General features: G+C 50.2%; 2 protein-coding genes across 2 annotated transcripts; both read left to right on the top strand.

The window, feature by feature from the left end:
• Window positions 1-5,302: 5,302 nt before the first annotated feature.
• Window positions 5,303-9,217, top strand: LOC135827084 (uncharacterized). Its single transcript, XM_065339608.1, has one exon. It carries the CDS (start codon window positions 5,303-5,305, stop codon window positions 9,215-9,217), a length of 3,915 nt encoding a protein of 1,304 aa, XP_065195680.1.
• Window positions 9,218-9,987: 770 nt separating this feature from the next.
• On the top strand, window positions 9,988-12,348 carry LOC135827083 (uncharacterized). The gene has a single exon (XM_065339607.1). It carries the CDS (start codon window positions 9,988-9,990, stop codon window positions 12,346-12,348), a length of 2,361 nt encoding a protein of 786 aa, XP_065195679.1.
• Window positions 12,349-14,337: the final 1,989 nt, after the last annotated feature.

Genomic DNA, 14,337 nt, shown 5'->3' with positions numbered 1-14,337 from the left:
CTTTGTGGGCAGGCTGTAGCTCACCAGTTAAGCAGCTACTGCTTCTCCTGTAAATGCTGGCGTCAGCACATCATCAACATAATTGTCCACCTCAGGCCACGGCCGTGTAACATAAACTTCTGGGCAATTGCTAGCCCAAAGCACGGTCGCGCCATCACATAAAGCTTCTCACGACTGCCTGGTAGCGTTAAAAAGCAATGTGCACTTGCAGGTAAGCCTTGCTTATGTCGATGAGCTCATACTGCTCTGCAACCTTCCGCCATTAAAGGATCTTCTCCGCACATGCATTCGCATCCTTACCGGGCCTGGACTGGATCAGGTTATTCAGGCCATGGTAGTCTAGGCACAGACGTACCGGTGTGCTAGTCTTGTGCAACTGGCTCTTCGTCAATATTGTGGTGTGTATTCTGCAACGCATCCGTGGGTGGCTTCATCAAGCTCTACTAGCCAACCCTTCTTTACCCACGAGTCCACTTAGGCACAGAATTGAGCCTCTTCCTCATCGGACAGATCTCCGTGTGCGTACTGACAAATGACTGAGCCGATCTGCCAGTCATTGGCGCTTGTCCGTCCGTCCTTCCAGCGCCACTGCTCGGTGTCTTCATCTCACCGGATTAGACCGTTGTCGGCATCTAACGTTACCCCTATATCATCCTTCGTAACGGTCACATGACGTACGGGGTGTTCGCGGGCAAACACGGTTGTTGCTGTGGTGCCAGAAGTTGCTGTGCCCGGGCCAAACGTAGCAGGGTTGAACTCACCTGCTTCGTCATAGCCTATGCTGACACCTCCGATACCAGCACGTCTGCGCAGAGATGTGCATATGCGCCAACAGATGTGAGTGATCTGACAACACTTGCTTTCACATGCAGGTGTACGAGACACAGGTCCAACTAGACGTTGAAGCTGGAGGTCTGCTTCAACTAGGATCTAAACAGGGTTGCCATCCAGGGCCACCACTAATGTCTGTCGGTCGATTCCGTATGAAATTTTGGCATGCTTGATAGATTTGCACTGTATTATTTGTAATTGAGGACCAAGAAAAGTGTTTCCAAACAGTATGAATGCTAAAGGAAAAGAGCTAAGAGAAAGAGAAAGAGAGAGAAGGAAAAATCAATATGGAGAGACAAATGCGTTTATGGAAATCCGTAGACACGGTACGGTCCGCACAGGGACGTATATGAGCAGGTAGACTGAACCTGGGAGACGTATACAAATACGGGGGTGCATAAATAAACTCTACCGTACGGGAAAAGTGTACAAGTCAATCTGAGGTCATGTAAACTGGGCACCGCCGGCACAACTGCAGCCGCAGAACATGCAGCTGAAGTAGAATGACCCCCCTTGATGTGTACAGTGTACTACTTCATGCTGCTCTTCTTACGTCGTACTGACTTGCGTCAGTACTTATGCATTCTTGTACATCATGACGTATTCTCTTCTGCTGTACCTGATTTAGCCTGTCGTGCCTGCGTGCGCAAGACACGCGATCTCTTTTGTTCCTTAGTTCTTTCTTGCTGTTTTGTGCGGAAAGGAGCGTAGTTTTGATGGCTCCTTTGCATTTGTTCTTATTCATTGTATAAACCTTCGGTATGTAATAATAATAGTCTAATTCTCCCACAAAGTGGTACCGAAACCCGGCTTAGATTAGTGTTAGTGTCGCTTGCTGAGAATGTCGTCTTCTGTCGGTCTGTCGTTGTTGAAAGCTTTTGGCGGTGGCCGGAGCGAAGACCTTGAAACTTTTCTGGCAAAATTTAAAGTTGTTGCCGAAATACAAGGATGGCAGACGAAGGAGAAGCGAGCTGAATACTTACCACTATTCTTGGACAAGGATGCTTTTACAGTATGGTCTCAGTTAGATGATTCGTCGCGGAAGGACGATACATTAGAGAGGTTTTGCATTCCGAATTTCGGAATTATTTTCGGAATGTGGCGGCAGCAGTCGAAAAAGTAGTCGAACTTTCGGAAGTGTGGTGGCGAAAGTGCAAGGTTTTCCGAAAATGGATTTTCGGCTCTTTCATGTTCGGGAGTGCATATTTGAATACAAAAAAGTGTATTTTTCATGTTTGTATTTTTGCTTTCTGCCGCTCTCGATTATTTGAAAAAATTTCCACGTACAGGTATGTAGTTTTGATTTTTGCTGGTTTTGCTGCTCTCGCTGATGATCTCGCCATGTTGACTAATCTTCTCACACTTCATCACACTCTTATCTATCTTCCTTTGCCCTCGAGCCTACTAACAGTACAAGACAGTAGTTCGCCAACCTCGTCTTCAGCTGTTGGATCACTTGGTCCACCATCAGTCCGTCCTCGTCTTCGAACCGCACCCAAATTCAGTTTGACCTGCGCACATGGATTTGATCCTGCTCAACCCCTTCGACGCTCTCCATTTTGTTTTGCATGGCAACCCTTGGAAACGAAGTCGAATCAGATTTTCGGAATGCAAAACACTGAAAATACCGTTTTTCGGAACGCGCTTTTTTCGGAAAAGCACAGTCGAAAATCATTCCGAAATTCGGAATGCAAAACCTCTCTATTGATTTATGAGCAGTTGCGTTCTGCATTCGGCAGCACGAAGGAGGAAGCATATGTCAAATTTGTGCGTCGTCAGCTTAGAACTGATGAGACTGTCGATGTTTATATGGCGGATCTGCGACGACTGTTGCGGTGCAGTGGCCATACAGAGGTCAGTGAGGACCCTGTGCTAAAACAGCAGTTCCTGTCCGGATTACCTGTGGAGTTTGCCGGACAGATTCGTTTGCAGAACGCGGCGAGCTCATTGAAGATTCGCCAGTGTGCGGATCAGGTGAAGGCATTACGGTCTGCGCAACGAGTGACACGCCAGTTTCCAAGTTCTGTATCAGCAGCTGCCAGCAGTAGTAACAAGGGATCCTCGTCTACTGCTGTTCCATCTAGTGTATTGTGTTTTCACTGCAAGCAGTCTGGGCACAAACGTAGTTTATGTCCCCAATTGAAGGGCAAGTGCTTTCACTGTAAAGAGAAGGGACACATGCTGGCCAACTGCCCCAAGCGTAGCAAGCAATCGACCAGCGCGGCCAAGTCAGGAGCTGACACTGGTGTTTGTTTAGCCGTGACTGCCACATCGTCCCCGTGTAGCTTGCCGCGCATTTATGTGGACGCACGACAGAGTGAGGCTGATGATGTGCATCGGTTGTCAGCAGCTGTAGACTCCTGCAACTCTCTGATTGCAGCGTCAGCAGCGTCGGCCATGGACCTGCACATCATGTCTGATGCCACTCAAATTGTGGATGTTAGTGGTAAGGCAGTGCAGATACTGGAACGTGTTTGTGTTGAAGTCGAGCGTAGCGATGAAGCTGTTGAGCTGCCGCTGACGAAGGCCGACTTTCTTGTAGTCGAGCACCTGTCGTCAGTCATGGCAGACATGATAATCGGCTTGAATATCATTTCGGTTCACCAAGGTGTACACTTGGAGTACAGCGACGTGGACAATGTGCTGTGTGGTGTGCGCTTTGGTCCGCAGCAATCTGATCTACCGACACTGTCGACTGCTCCAGTAGCTGCTGCCAACAAGCTGTCCCGTCATGTCGGTGTCACGCAAGACGAGAACGTTGTGCGCCTTAGTATGGACGACGGTGAAGCTGTCTTTGACCCGCAGCGTGGCTATTGGGAAGTCGAGTGGAAATGGAAAGGCGGACAGCAACCTACTTCTTCCATCGGCAGTGGACTTGGCGAGTATTCCCGTGGGAAGTTGACGCCATCGCAAGAGCAGAAGTTTCGTGACGAAGTCGCCATGTGGATTGACCGTGGCTTCATGGTGCCTCACGACCCTGCTATCCATGGTGAGCCAGCTGCTGTGTTGCCCCTGCTAGCGACCTGCCAAGAACACAAGACGTCGACACCGGTCAGGCCATGTCTGGATTTCCGTCTTCTCAACAATCACATAATATTATTGTCTCATCCTGGCAATGACGTTCCGGTCTGTGGTGAGAAGTTGAGAGATTGGCGTTCCAAGAGTACGGAGCTGTCAGTAGTGGATATCCGGAAAGCGTACTTGAACGTCCGACTGCATCCAAGTCTGTTCCCGTATCAGACCATGTGACAATGTGTTTAGTGTGACGATACAATGTGTGTGTAGACAAACATTACGATTATGTATTTGTTGTGGTGACATCTGTCATCAGTGTGTCATGCCTCTTACCTCATTGTAGCTTCATCCGTAGTCCGCTTCCATTGTCCTTGTTCTATATTCTATTCTATTTCTTCTAGTGCTAGTCGTTTCACTTCTCATCTTTCCTTGAAGTAGTATATTTGAATTGTAACTGTTTTCCTGCAACGATCGATCGTTGTGTTATTTATTTGTGTCTTGACTTCATTATTTATTTCGCCAGCGCCTGCAAGGCTGCATGCGCATGCTAGATTCTGTGTTCACGCGTGAGTAATGATGTCATCGCTATGCCTTTGCTTGCTGCGCGTAGTCTTGTTGTTTTCTTTGCTTCGTTCGAGTTGCTGTTGCTCGACTTCGTTTTCTTATCTATTTTCTGCATTCAATGGTGGCCGTGATGGCTGTCGCTGCAATAGCAGCTTCAGCCACGACGGGCCTCTATCGGTTGCTCTGCCGCCATGTTGGACGCCATGTTTTAGACGTGTCTTTTCCTGGCTGAAGTGCTCGTGATTTTGTGTTCTTGTTGTTCTTTTCTTGTTCTCTCTCCTTTTCCTACTTGCATTTTTCGTGATTCATACATTTCCACCAAGAGGCTGCCGTTTGCGCTGGTGTGTTGTGTTGGGCGAAGAGGGGTGATAGAGAGACTAGATAGCTCCAGTTCTCCCACAACTTTGTGGTGCCGAAACCCGGGAAAGAGCCGGGATAGAGTCGGGAAAGTGTTTTCGGAGTACGAGTGTCGTAGTGATTCATTTATTTTGTGAGACGAGAGTTCTTACTGTGAGTTCCTACTGTGAGTTCCTACTGTGCGTTCGTGGAATACTCAAGTGAATCATGTCTACCAAGTATCTTGTCCAGCCGTTTTCTGGCAAGGATGGTGAAGACCTAGAGGAATTCTGGGCAAAGTTTTTAGTTTTGGCCACTGCCAAGGAATGGTCCGACGAAGATGCACGCATGCAACATCTACCCTTATATTTGCAGGGCGATGCATTTCGAGTGTTTTCTCGTATGGCAGAGAGTGACAAAAGCAAACAAGCAGAGGTCAAGAAAGTTTTAGTGAGTGCGTTCAGTGTGACGCCGTCCAGAGCGTATGATTTGTTCAAGCGCCGTTGTTTGCGTGTGGATGAAAGTGTCGACGCGTATGTGGCCGATTTGCAGCGTTATGCAGCGCTGTCGGGGCACAAACCGGGTGGTACCGCCAGAGGATCCGATCGTGATCGAGCAACTGATCGCTGGTCTACAGCCCGAATTTGGCCGCCAGCTGAGAATGTCACTGGCTGGCCAAGAGCTGACGATACCTGCGTGTCTAGAGCGTGTGCGTGCGCTCAGAGCCAGTGAGACCGATGCTCGGTACACGAGCAGGTTCAGCCAGAGCGTTTCTGCTAGTGCCAGTACCAGTAGTTACAGTGGAGGTGTACACCGACCTCGCAGTACTGTTGTCTGCTATAACTGTAATCAGCCTGGGCATGTCCAGCGTAACTGCCCAGAGTTCAAGAAGAAGCAGAAGCCCCGTTTCAGTGGACCAGTAGTGTGCCACTTTTGTGATCAGCCTGGTCATGCAAAGCCAGCGTGCCCTGAGAGAAGGAAGTGGCGAGAAGCCAAGGCAGCAGAACGTGTGGCAGCTGCTGGTACGTCGCATAGTAGCAGTAACAAGTGCCTGTGTGCGGTGTCCACTGAAGCTGCCCCCTTGCCGAGGATCTATGTGGACGTGGAGTCGGCCAAGCCGGATGACTGGTGCCGTGGAGAGGCCATGCTGGACACCGGGTCGGCTCGCACGCTAGTGTCGTCTGGCTTTATACGTGCGGCTAAGATGTGCAACCAAGTGTCGGCGGTAAAGCAGGAGAAGCTCCTCGCCCTGGATGGCGAAGCCCTGCCGATTTCGGGGTCAATTTCACTAACGATTCGTCGCCTGGATGGACCCGTAAATTTGCCGCCTACCCGTGTTGTTGCGTTTGTAGTTCCTGAGCTGTCGGTTATTAATGCTGACCTGTTGCTGGGATCTGACCTTGTCCGTGCTATTGGTGGCGTCAGGTTGCAGTACTCTGAGTCAGGTGATCTGCGGTCCGTGTTGTTTGGTCCGTCACCCGCCAGTGACCCTGAGCCTGTGTCGTCTGTCGTTAGTGATGCTCTGCAGTCGCCGGATCAACACCCGTCTCGGCATGTTAGCGTGGTGCAAGATGGTGAGGACGTGACGCTATCTGTCGAGGATGGTCAGATAAAGTGGCTAGCAGCTGAGCAGTGTTGGCAGGCAGCATGGAGGTGGAAGGACGACAAGCCACCTACCGGACGCATCGGCAGCGGCATTGGGGAGTACCCCCGGAAACTTAGCGATGATCAGGAGAAGCTGTTCCAGCATGAAGTGGACTCCTGGATCGGTAACGGATGGCTCATCGAGCATGATGAAGAGGTACACGGAGCTCCTGCTGCAATTCTGCCATGGCTTGCAGTCAGCCAGGAGCACAAGCCTACTACACCAGTTAGGCCTTGCCTCGACTACCGTGCGCTGAACCGTGCCCTCGTTTCTCAGCCCGGTATGGATGCCTCCGTGTGTGGCGAGAAGTTGCGTGAGTGGCGTACGCACGATGCCAACAAGTATGAGATGTTGGATATTCGAAAGGCCTATCTGCAAGTCCGTATGTCACCTGAGTTGCTTTGGTATCAGTGCGTGAAATGGAGGGGAAAGCTGTACGTGATGACCCGCATGGCTTTCGGGTTAAGTGTTGTACCGAAGTTCACGGACGTAATAGTCAAGTGGTGCACGCGAGATCATGATGGTGTTGACAATTACGTTGACGATCTGTACGTCCCGAAACCGCAGAAAAAGGCTGTTGCGGATACCCTCGAGCGCTATGGCCTGCGGACGAAGCCAGCTGAGCCCGCCAGTTCCGCCCGAGTACTTGGACTTCAGCTGTTCACTGGCCAAGATGGTCAAACCCGTTGGAAGCGTCGAGACGGAGTGAGTCTCGAGTGTGGCAAGCTGACCAAGCGTGGTGTATTCTCGTGGTGCGGCCGACTGGTATCGCACTATCCCGTGTGCTCGTGGCTGCGACCTGCCTGCAGCTTTCTGAAGCGCCTAGCATGTCGTGATGGTGGTGGTTGGGATGATGACGTCCCCAATGATGTGGTAACCTGTTGTGCCGAACTAGCAAGTCGCGTCCAAGATGAGGATCCGGCCACAGGCGTGTGGAATGCGTCAGTGAACGAGCAGCAGCTCACCGTGTGGTGCGATGCGTCTGATGTCGCATATGGCATTGTTGCCGAAGTTGGTGGTGAAGTCATGGAGGACAAGTCTTGGCTTCGCGATGCCGACGAGAAGAAGCATATCAACATCGCAGAATTGGAAGCAGTAATCCGTGGGTTGTCGACGGCAGTCGAATGGAACGCCAGCAACATCCGTCTTGTCACTGATTCCAAGACCGTGTACGGCTGGGTGAAGTCGTGCCTGAACAATGAGCGGCGTGTCAAGGTGTCCGGTCTGAACGAAGTGTTAGTTCGCCGACGACTAAACATCATCGACGACATTGTCGCGACCGCGAAGCTGTCCGTCACCATTGAGTGGGTACCGTCCCAGCAGAACAAGGCTGACAAGCTGACGCGTGTCCCAGATTTGTTCATCCGCTGCTGGAAGAAATCAGCCAAGCCAGATGTAGTTGCTGCCGTCTCTGCACCCCCGAAGATTGTGAGTGCTATTGTGTTACAGGACATTCTTGATGCGCAGAAGTCTGATCCTGTTGTTGTTAGTGTGATTGAGTCTGTGCGTCATGGTCGTGAGATTTCCGACCCGGTATTTAAGAAATTGAAGTCTCAGTTGTCTGTATCTGATGATGGTTACTTGTATCGTAGTGTGAAGGTACCGCCGAATGATGTGCGTGTTGTACCAGTTGTGTCTCAGTCATTGCAGCAACGAGTGGTGTGTCGTGCCCATGCTGTGAGCGGTCATTCCAGTTGGGAGACCACATGGAAGCTGTTGCGTGCGAGTTGTTATTTTGCAAATATGGCTGTTGTTTGTCAGTCGTTGATTCAGTCGTGTGATGTGTGTGCTGCTGCTAATTCGAAGCGTGGGCCTGTTGCAGAGCCAACACGTCTGGTTATTCCATCTGGTCCGTGGAATGTAGTACAGCTCGATACCCTGGAGTTGGGCCCGAATAGAAGCCATCGGTATCATTGTGTTCTTGTCTGTACCGATATGTTTACGAAGTGGGTCGAGGTTGTCCCATTGGTTCGCCATGATGGTCCGTCTGTAGCAGCTGCGTTTGTGGATGTATGTTCCCGCTGGGGTGCCCCAGCAGTTGTACGTTGTAACAATGGAACAGAATTTGTCAATCAGGTAGTTACGTCTTTGTATGATGCATTTGGTGTAGAGGTGCGACATGGTGCAGTGCGTCATCCGCAGAGTCAAGGTGGTGTAGAGCGTTTTAACCGGACTTTGCTGACTTTAATTCGCAAGATTGTGCAGGAATCCGACGATTGGGTGTCTGCTTTAAATGTATTATTGTACTATTATCGTATTCGTCCCCACTCTGCGCTTGGTGTTTCCCCAAGTGAAGCCATGTGTGGCTGGGTTCCCCATGGCTTGATTGTGGACGATGAGCGTTGTGACATGTCCCCCAGTGCATGGGTTGATAGCTTGTATAGTAAAGCGGCTGTTGTGCGAGACTACGTGGAAAGTGAGTTGTCCTCTGCTGATTTTGTTCAGCCTGTTGGGTGTGTGAACCCCTACAGTGTTGGTTCCACGGTGATGTTGCGGCAAGGAGATCGCCGCCAGAAGCGAACAGCGCTGTACGAGTCTGGATGGACAGTTGATAGTGTTGTGTCTCCATCAACTGTTGTAATTGTTCGAGACACTAATGGTCGACATTCGATGAAGACTGTCAATATTGATCTAATTAAGCCGTCAAGTGTGAGTGTGCCTGAGTATGATGATGCATGTGCTTCAAGTACTAGTGATTCTGATTCTGATGTACCAGCCCAACCACTTCAAGTTGGTGGTCATCGTCTTCGCAACCGTGCTGGTCTTGTTCCTCCTGTTCGTTACCGTAGAAAACTGTTGACGCGATGTCACCAGGGGGAGATGTGACAATGTATTTAGTGTGACGATACAATGTGTGTGTAGACAAACATTACGATTATGTATTTGTTGTGGTGACATCTGTCATCAGTGTGTCATGCCTCTTACCTCATTTTTGCTTCATCCGTAGTCCGCTTCCATTGTCCTTGTTCTATATTCTATTCTATTTCTTCTAGTGCTAGTCGTTTCACTTCTCATCTTTCCTTGAAGTAGTATATTTGAATTGTAACTGTTTTCCTGCAACGATCGATCGTTGTGTTATTTATTTGTGTCTTGACTTCATTATTTATTTCGCCAGCGCCTGCAAGGCTGCATGCGCATGCTAGATTCTGTGTTCACGCGTGAGTAATGATGTCATCGCTATGCCTTTGCTTGCTGCGCGTAGTCTTGTTGTTTTCTTTGCTTCGTTCGAGTTGCTGTTGCTCGACTTCGTTTTCTTATCTATTTTCTGCATTCAATGGTGGCCGTGATGGCTGTCGCTGCAATAGCAGCTTCAGCCACGACGGGCCTCTATCGGTTGCTCTGCCGCCATGTTGGACGCCATGTTTTAGACGTGTCTTTTCCTGGCTGAAGTGCTCGTGATTTTGTGTTCTTGTTGTTCTTTTCTTGTTCTCTCTCCTTTTCCTACTTGCATTTTTCGTGATTCATACGTTTCCACCAAGAGGCTGCCGTTTGCGCTGGTGTGTTGTGTTGGGCGAAGAGGGGTGATAGAGAGACTAGATAGCTCCAGTTCTCCCACAACCATCGTGTGGCAGGGAAAGACTTACTGCATGGAGCGGATGGCCTTTGGTCTTAGTGTGGCGCCAAAGCTGATGGATGCTATTGTGAAATACTCCATCCGTGAGTTTCCCGATGCTGATAACTTTATCGACGACATCATTGTTCCGTCCGAGCAGTCAGAGTCTGTGTCTGCTTGCTTAGAGACCTACGGTCTGCCTACAAAGCCTGCTGTGAAGCTTCACGAAGCCACTGTCCTTGGTTTGAAGCTGTCATCTGCTAGTGACGGAGTGCGCTGGCAACGGCGCGACATCACAGACATCGAAGCACCACAGTTGGCAACCAAGCGGAATGTATTTCAGTGGTGTGGGAAGCTGACCAGCCACTACCCCGTCTTCTCATGGCTGAGACCGCTGTGTTCATGGTTGAAGCGGCTCGCATCGTTGGTTCGTGGCTGGGATGAACCGCTGCCAGAGGAGCTGACTCGGCTGTGCCAAGAAGCTATGGTGCGCGTGCTGGCGGAGGACCCAGTGCAAGGTGTTTGGAACATCCCAACTGCTGCCACCTGGAGCGTGTGGTGTGACGCTTCGGATATTGCAATCGGTGTCGCTATTGGTGTTGGTGACCAGATCGTGGAAGACCAAGCGTGGTTACGGAAGCCGAACGACCGTCGTCACATCAATATTGCAGAGCTGGATGCTGCTATCCAGGGTCTTGCACTTGCGTCCAAGTGGAATGTGCAGAATCTCGTTTTGCACACCGATTCGAAAACCGTCTATGGCTGGCTGACGTCACTGCTTGATAATTTGAAGCGTTGGAAAGTCAGCGGATTGCAGCAAGTTCTTGTTGAACGTCGTTTGCAGATCATTGAAGACCTGGTCGCTACATCGGACATGATTGTCAAAGTAGTGTGGGTTCCGTCGAAGCAGAACCTGGCGAATCAACTGGCCCGTGTGCCCGAGCGGTACATGCGGTACTGGAAGCAGCAGCAGCAGCGTGAGACCGACGCATCGGCGGATAGTGTTGCCACTGTCGCTACAGCTGCCGCGATTTCGACCAGTCCTGTCCCGTTAGCTGAGATAGCTGCTGCACAGAAGAACGATCCAGTTATTGCGCGTGTCGTTGCGCAGTTGACTGTTGGTGAAGATGTCTCTGTTGATGCGTACTGCAAGGTCAAGTCTCAACTGTCCGTAGTTGATGGCTTATTGATCCGTACGGTCAAGCTTCCTGTGAATGAAGAAGTGTCTGTGCCTGTTATTCCGTCGTCTTTACATGAGCGCGTATTAGTGGCTGTTCATCGTGTCATTGGCCATGCTGGATGGGAAACCATGTGGCAATTTCTGCGTTCGCATTGTTTCATGCCGAACATGTCGTCATTGTGTCAGCAGTTCGTCAAGGCGTGCGGTCAATGCCAAGCAGCGAATCCTCGTCGTGGCCCTCGTGCCCTGCCAGCGCGTGCTGTGATTCCGTCCCATCTGTGGGAAGTCGTGCAGATTGACACTTTAGAACTAGGTGGAGATGATCGATTTCACTGCGTTCTAGTGTGTGTGGATATGTTCAGCAAATATGCCGAAGTCATCCCGTTACGTCACCATGATGGTGCTAGTGTGGCGCAAGCTGTTGTGTCTGTGTGCTGTCGCTGGGGACCGCCCCGTGTAATTCGATGCGATAATGGAACAGAGTTCGTGAACGTCATCGTGGAAGCCCTATTCACCAAATTTGGTGTTACCGTATGTCATGGAGCTGTTAGGCACCCTCAATCGCAGGGAGCAGCCGAGCGGTTCAACAGCACGCTACTTACTTTGATTCGGAAAGTACTGCGAGAGTCAAGAGATTGGCGTTCTGATCTCGATCTGCTGCTACACCATTACCGAGTACGGCCGCATTCAGTAACTGGCATTTCGCCAATGAAAGCCATGTGTGGTTGGCAGCCGACCAATGTGATTGTGGAGTCTGAGCAGCCGAGCATGTCATCCGGTGCGTGGGTAGACCATTTGCAACAACGTAGCGCGCAGATCCGTGACCACATTGAGATGGAATTGTCGAAGGAAGATCCTGTACCGAGCGATGCCTTTGAATGTCCATACAGTATCGACACACCAGTTATGCTCTGTCGCCCAACACGTCATCAGAAGTGTCTTTCGCCGTACGAAGGTGGTTGGCTTATTAAATCTGTCATTTCGCCATCTACTGTTGTCATTATTCATACAGATGGTTCTGGCGAAAAGGTTATCAATATTGATTTATTGAAGTATGATCCTGCTGCAGATGTGTGCGCTGATGACAGCTGTGCTAGTGTGCCTGCAGATAATGATTTGGATGATTGTGTTGTGCTGCTGCCTTTGCATGAGCCTGCTGTTGTGCAGCCTGGCCCTGTTTTGCGCAACCGAGCCGATTTGCAGCAACCCGTGCGTTTTCGGTGATATTTGCCTTTGCTCAGTTTTTGGGCTGTTTTGCAGTTTAATTTTCTCATTCTTTTTCTTTATTGTGTTGGTGTCCTTTATTGTGGCCACCAGGGGGAGAGGTGAAGTAGAATGACCCCCCTTGATGTGTACAGTGTACTACTTCATGCTGCTCTTCTTACGTCGTACTGACTTGCGTCAGTACTTATGCATTCTTGTACATCATGACGTATTCTCTTCTGCTGTACCTGATTTAGCCTGTCGTGCCTGGCACGCGATCTCTTTTGTTCCTTAGTTCTTTCTTGCTGTTTTGTGCGGAAAGGAGCGTAGTTTTGATGGCTCCTTTGCATTTGTTCTTATTCATTGTATAAACCTTCGGTATGTAATAATAATAGTCCAATTCTCCCACACAGCTCTGGATCGGAACGCCGCACCATCCCATGCCCGACCTGCTCTCCGAAGTTCACACATCCCCAGTACCTGGCTCAACACAAATGCAAGAAGTAACTCTGCCCTCCTTGCCTCTTTGAGGCACTGGATCACCTTTAGGTGGCAGTTTCAAGGCTCAAGGTTCAAGGTTCAAGGTGTGTGTGTGTGTGTGTGTGTGTGTGTGTGTGCGGAGCAGAGACGTGGACACCGAAGGCACCAGACCTGCGCTCTCTCAACACCTTTCATCACCAGTGTGTTCGCATCATCGTTGGCGTATCCAGGCGGGTCCAGAGGGACAACCGCGTAACCTCCGTTACCATGTCCCGAATCCTTGGCATTGACTGTGACGTCGCGTACATCATCCGAGAATATCGACTGCGTTGGCTTGGCCATGTTGGCCGGATGAACGACGACCGCATGCCGAAGCGAGTTTTGTTTGGGGAGCTCCCTGCAACACGCCCTCGCAATGGTCCACGCAAGCGGTGATGTGACGCCATTGTGGATGATCTCCGCTCCATCAGCCCCCCTGTGCCTTCTGACTGCTGGTTGGATGCTGCCCAGGATCGCTCTGCCTGGAGGCAGATTGCTCATCGTCGTCCTCCCGCCCGTGCTCCTCCTGATCCTGACTCTGGCTTCCGCTGCGCATGTGGAAAGGTCTGCCGTCGTACCGGGGACCTCAAGCGCCACGCTCCGTACAGAAAAGCTAGCAGATAGTCCCTTCGCTGTCATTGCCATCGGCAATAGGCACGTTCAAGGTTCAAGGTGTGTGTGCGTGTGTGCGTGCGGTTGGTTGGTTGGTTGGTTGGTTGTGTTTATTTGAATTCGCAAACCGAACGGACTTGTCCCATGACAAGGAAGCGAATGATGTCCAAGTAACCCAGGAATGCGGACACAGATGAAAAGAAAATATGGGAACAGAAGGCTCTCAGCAAAAGAAGAAGAGAAAAGAAGGAAAGAAAAAGAATAAACGAGACGTGTGTGTAGCATTATGGTGATAATGCAGATTAATGGATACACACAGCTTTGTGCTACCGCTCAATCTATGCTGCTATGATTGATAGTGCTGTTACTGCATGCTCATTCTTTGCTGCTTGCTCTGCACATCACGGTGATCATGTTAACCAAAAAAGCATAGTGCATGCACATCTGGTACTCTACGTGGCTTGGTGCTCTGCATGACATTGAACGTGACTCTCTACGTTACATTGAACGTGTCTCTCAAAATGGCATTCATGCGTGGTGCTCGACTCCGATGTGGGAGGCGTTCGACGTGGCGTCAGTATGGCATTTGTATGTGGCGCTCAACCTGGGTGACATTCGACGTCGCACTCGAAGTGTCTTGCTAGAATTTGCCTGACTATTATATTTCGATCCGTTCTGTATGTGGATTATTCCTGTTTGCTCTTACTGTTTTACCCTCCCACCTTCCATTTCTCGTTACTAATTTACTTTGATAAAGTGAATAAATCATGGGGTGTTGCCCACGCTCATTTCCGGCTACTCTTGTAGAAGCTTGGCTCCGCCAACATTCTGCTCTTGCAGTGTCTACTCGGCCCACCCTGAATCCTCTCTTGTACATAC

Source organism: Sycon ciliatum, chromosome 11 (assembly GCF_964019385.1).
Source record: "Sycon ciliatum chromosome 11, ocSycCili1.1, whole genome shotgun sequence".
Classification (NCBI taxonomy): Eukaryota; Metazoa; Porifera; class Calcarea; order Leucosolenida; family Sycettidae; genus Sycon; species Sycon ciliatum.
Note: the sequence above shows the minus strand (reverse complement) of the source record. Positions and strands in the feature narration are given on the sequence as shown.

Excerpts from the sequence above, each read along its gene's own strand:
- LOC135827084 (XM_065339608.1), top strand. The coding sequence starts at position 5,303 with ATGCAGCGCTGTCGGGGCACAAACCGGGTGGTACCGCCAGAGGATCCG.
- LOC135827083 (XM_065339607.1), top strand. The coding sequence starts at position 9,988 with ATGGCCTTTGGTCTTAGTGTGGCGCCAAAGCTGATGGATGCTATTGTG.